General features: G+C 33.4%; 1 protein-coding gene across 1 annotated transcript; it reads right to left on the bottom strand.

Moving 5' to 3' along the window:
* Positions 1–746: 746 nt before the first annotated feature.
* Positions 747–2631, bottom strand: LOC149884785 (uncharacterized). Its single transcript, XM_090094567.1, has 2 exons — positions 2610–2631; positions 747–1885 (listed from the first exon to the last, which is right to left on the bottom strand). The coding sequence occupies exons 1-2, from the start codon at positions 2629–2631 to the stop codon at positions 759–761; spliced, it is 1149 nt and encodes a 382-aa protein (XP_089950693.1). The 3' UTR covers positions 747–758.
* Between the last annotated feature and the right edge of the window lie 260 nt (positions 2632–2891).

Genomic DNA, 2891 nt, shown 5'->3' on the forward strand with positions numbered 1-2891 from the left:
ATGAAATACATCGAAAAGATTATCAATGCGGCAAGTCTTACGTGCATGGTGCAGCCTGTCGCTTTTATATATTTTGTTTCGTGACTCAGCTGCATCCTCTCCGAAGTAACCAACAGGAAGTGCTGTATTCTGCATTATTTGCTTTGAGTGAACTATAAATTTATGTACGGTGGGAGTCATTGGCAATCAGGGGTACTTGCTTTGATATAATTGACCAGTTTGAAAGCATTACTCTTCAAGTTTATCCAAATTTAGGGAAAGTTGACAAGATAAACATATTAATATTATTCTCATTCGAAATATTAATTCGGTGTCGACTCCTAAAACTTTCGAAAATTTATCATATTCCGTAAATGCTCGCGACGTGTTGCCGTCAATTGTGGAACCACAACCACCTGCATTCGGAACATCAACACGAAGACTTAGTTCTTTCCAAAACTCATTCTGAATATACTCTTTTCTTTTCTTAATTGCATCTTCATCCGATCTTATTTGCCATTTTTTTACTTCAATCTTGTATCCTAAATGTAGTACGAACTCAAAAAATCTAATCCAGCAGTGCAGTGGACTAATTCCGTACTTTAGATTTCCATCAATAGGATGAAATTTTACGCTGTTATAATCTGTGCCTTTTAGAAAGTCAGTTTGGGTCGCATGGCATATAGGACATTTTTGATTTGATTTTGTATCGGTTAAAACATTCAAAACTTTTCCATCTATAACAGTTAAACGAACGTTATTTCGATTGTCTTACCAGCTTAGATTTCAACACGTAAGTTTTCAAGCTCTTGAATTTGTTTATTTAAGTCAGCAGCTTCTCTTGTTATCACTTCCTTCGTTTCACTCGTGTACTCTAATTTTAAAGGCCGACAAAATCTTGTGGACTGCGGAAAACAATTATTCCAAATCGGGGCTCCCGCGCTACTCAAGAGTCTTAAGGGAAGCACTGTTGTGGCCAAAAGACATGAATCAACATTTCGTGATGTACTTTGATCAAGGAAAGATTGCTTATATTGAGATTGACCAGAGCTGATGTCAAAACCGTAGCTAAATATCATTTCTGTTGATATGAAGTTACCAGTAATTGTCGCAAATACTTCCTTTTGCATCTCTATAATTTTTTTAGCCGTATGCGTTAAAAGCATTTGTAAAGAAACCTTTGTACATTTGTCGTCTACAAGTACACCATCGGGTCTGCACTTACATGTTATTGCTAATATATTATCATAGGGTGGATAAATATTAGCGTTACGGTGCTTGCTTTCAGTCTGGATGGAACAGTATTGGCTCTTCGAAAAATTGTTTTCGAGAAGAAATGCAAACGCTTCCTCATCAGACATTACAATAGGTGCTTTTACATCATCGACATATAGCTTCCTAATCTTGGATGGTCTTGATGGACTTTCGATGCTTTCTTTTAAAACAACTGCCAAATCTACTTGTCCTTGTTTTCGAGCCGAAATTGATGCTGCTTGAACTAACAGATTTGTTTCGTTGTGTTCTGACATCGAGAGGTTTGCTGCTTGTCTCCTCTTACTTCGTTCACATTTCTCAGAGTTCTGAAGTTGCGGGCGTCCAGTTAGTGATACAATTTTTTCATCTGGGCTCAGTTCTACTGTGAATTGAGTCTCTGTGGAAGCGATTTCTAAATTTATTTGCCTGTTTATTACAGTTTCTGAACAAAGCCAGCCAGAATATTTAATTTGAAAATCATCTAATCTTCTATGACACTTTTCCCACTTTGCAGACAAGTTATTGTTAAGCATGCGAGCTTTTTCTGTTAAATATTTATAGCATTCATCTGAAATTTCATCGGCTCCACATTTTTGTATAAAATAATTTATTAGTGCGTCCTTATTTTTTCCTTTCTGTAAACAAATGACGACTGAAAAAAAAGGAATTTATTCAAAAACCGCAAAAAACCCCAAATCGAGATAAAAATTTTCAAAAACTAAACACTTCAAAGTAATTTTGGTTTTTAATCTTATGCTTAACACTCCTAAACAAAATGTGTTAAGCTTACTCAAACTTAAAAAATAAAATAAATTCCAAAATGTTAAAGACTTTTGGAAAAAGTTATTTTATTTTTTAGAGTATTCAATTTTTGAGTATTATATTTTACAAAATTAATAAACTTACCATTACGCTTTGTTTTCAGCTTTAACAAGCAATTGAAGTAAGCACTATAAAACACAAAACGCAATTCTGTTTACAAATGAAGAAAACAAATTCAACTTCGATTACTCACCGAATAACGGTTAATTGCATATTACAACAAAATTAATTTTTGGTTGTTTTAGAGTGTTGTTTACTAGATTTAAAAAACAAAAACTATTTCGTGAGTGTAAACATTTTGACTTTTGGCCAAGAAAAGTGATGTTTCCGACCATAGCCAGAATGTCAAACTTGCAATCAAAACGTAGACTTAGAACTGTTAATATAAAATTACTTAGCTCAGGTGTCTCGAGACGTTTCGGGAATTTTCAATCGAGGTTTTTTTTTCGAGATGATACGAGAAAATACCAGAACTAACGAGATTGGGTTTGAAAATTCACCAAAAAATCTCGAAAATTTCGAGATTTTTTTGAGTATTTTTCGAGATTAGTTACAAGAATCTAGTTTTTCCTTCATTTCGAGATAGAGCGTGAATTTAGAGATATTACGAGTTTTTTGTAATGACTCTTCAAAAAAAAAGGGATAAACTAGTTAATCCGTACAAAGTACGCATTTTTGGGACAATTGAAGCGCGCGACTGCTGAACTGTTATTGAATTTTTTTTGCAATGTAAACAGAGCTAAAAGTTAAAAAACTTTAAAATTTTAATGAAATTAGTTCAAGTTATATTAAACATGTAATAGTTTTTTGTTATTCAGCAATATTATCATCTTTTT

Source organism: Hydra viridissima, unplaced genomic scaffold (genome assembly GCF_058129835.1).
Source record: "Hydra viridissima isolate aposymbiotic clone 2 unplaced genomic scaffold, HvirCarnegie_v1 scaffold_8, whole genome shotgun sequence".
Lineage (NCBI taxonomy): Eukaryota > Metazoa > Cnidaria > Hydrozoa > Anthoathecata > Hydridae > Hydra > Hydra viridissima.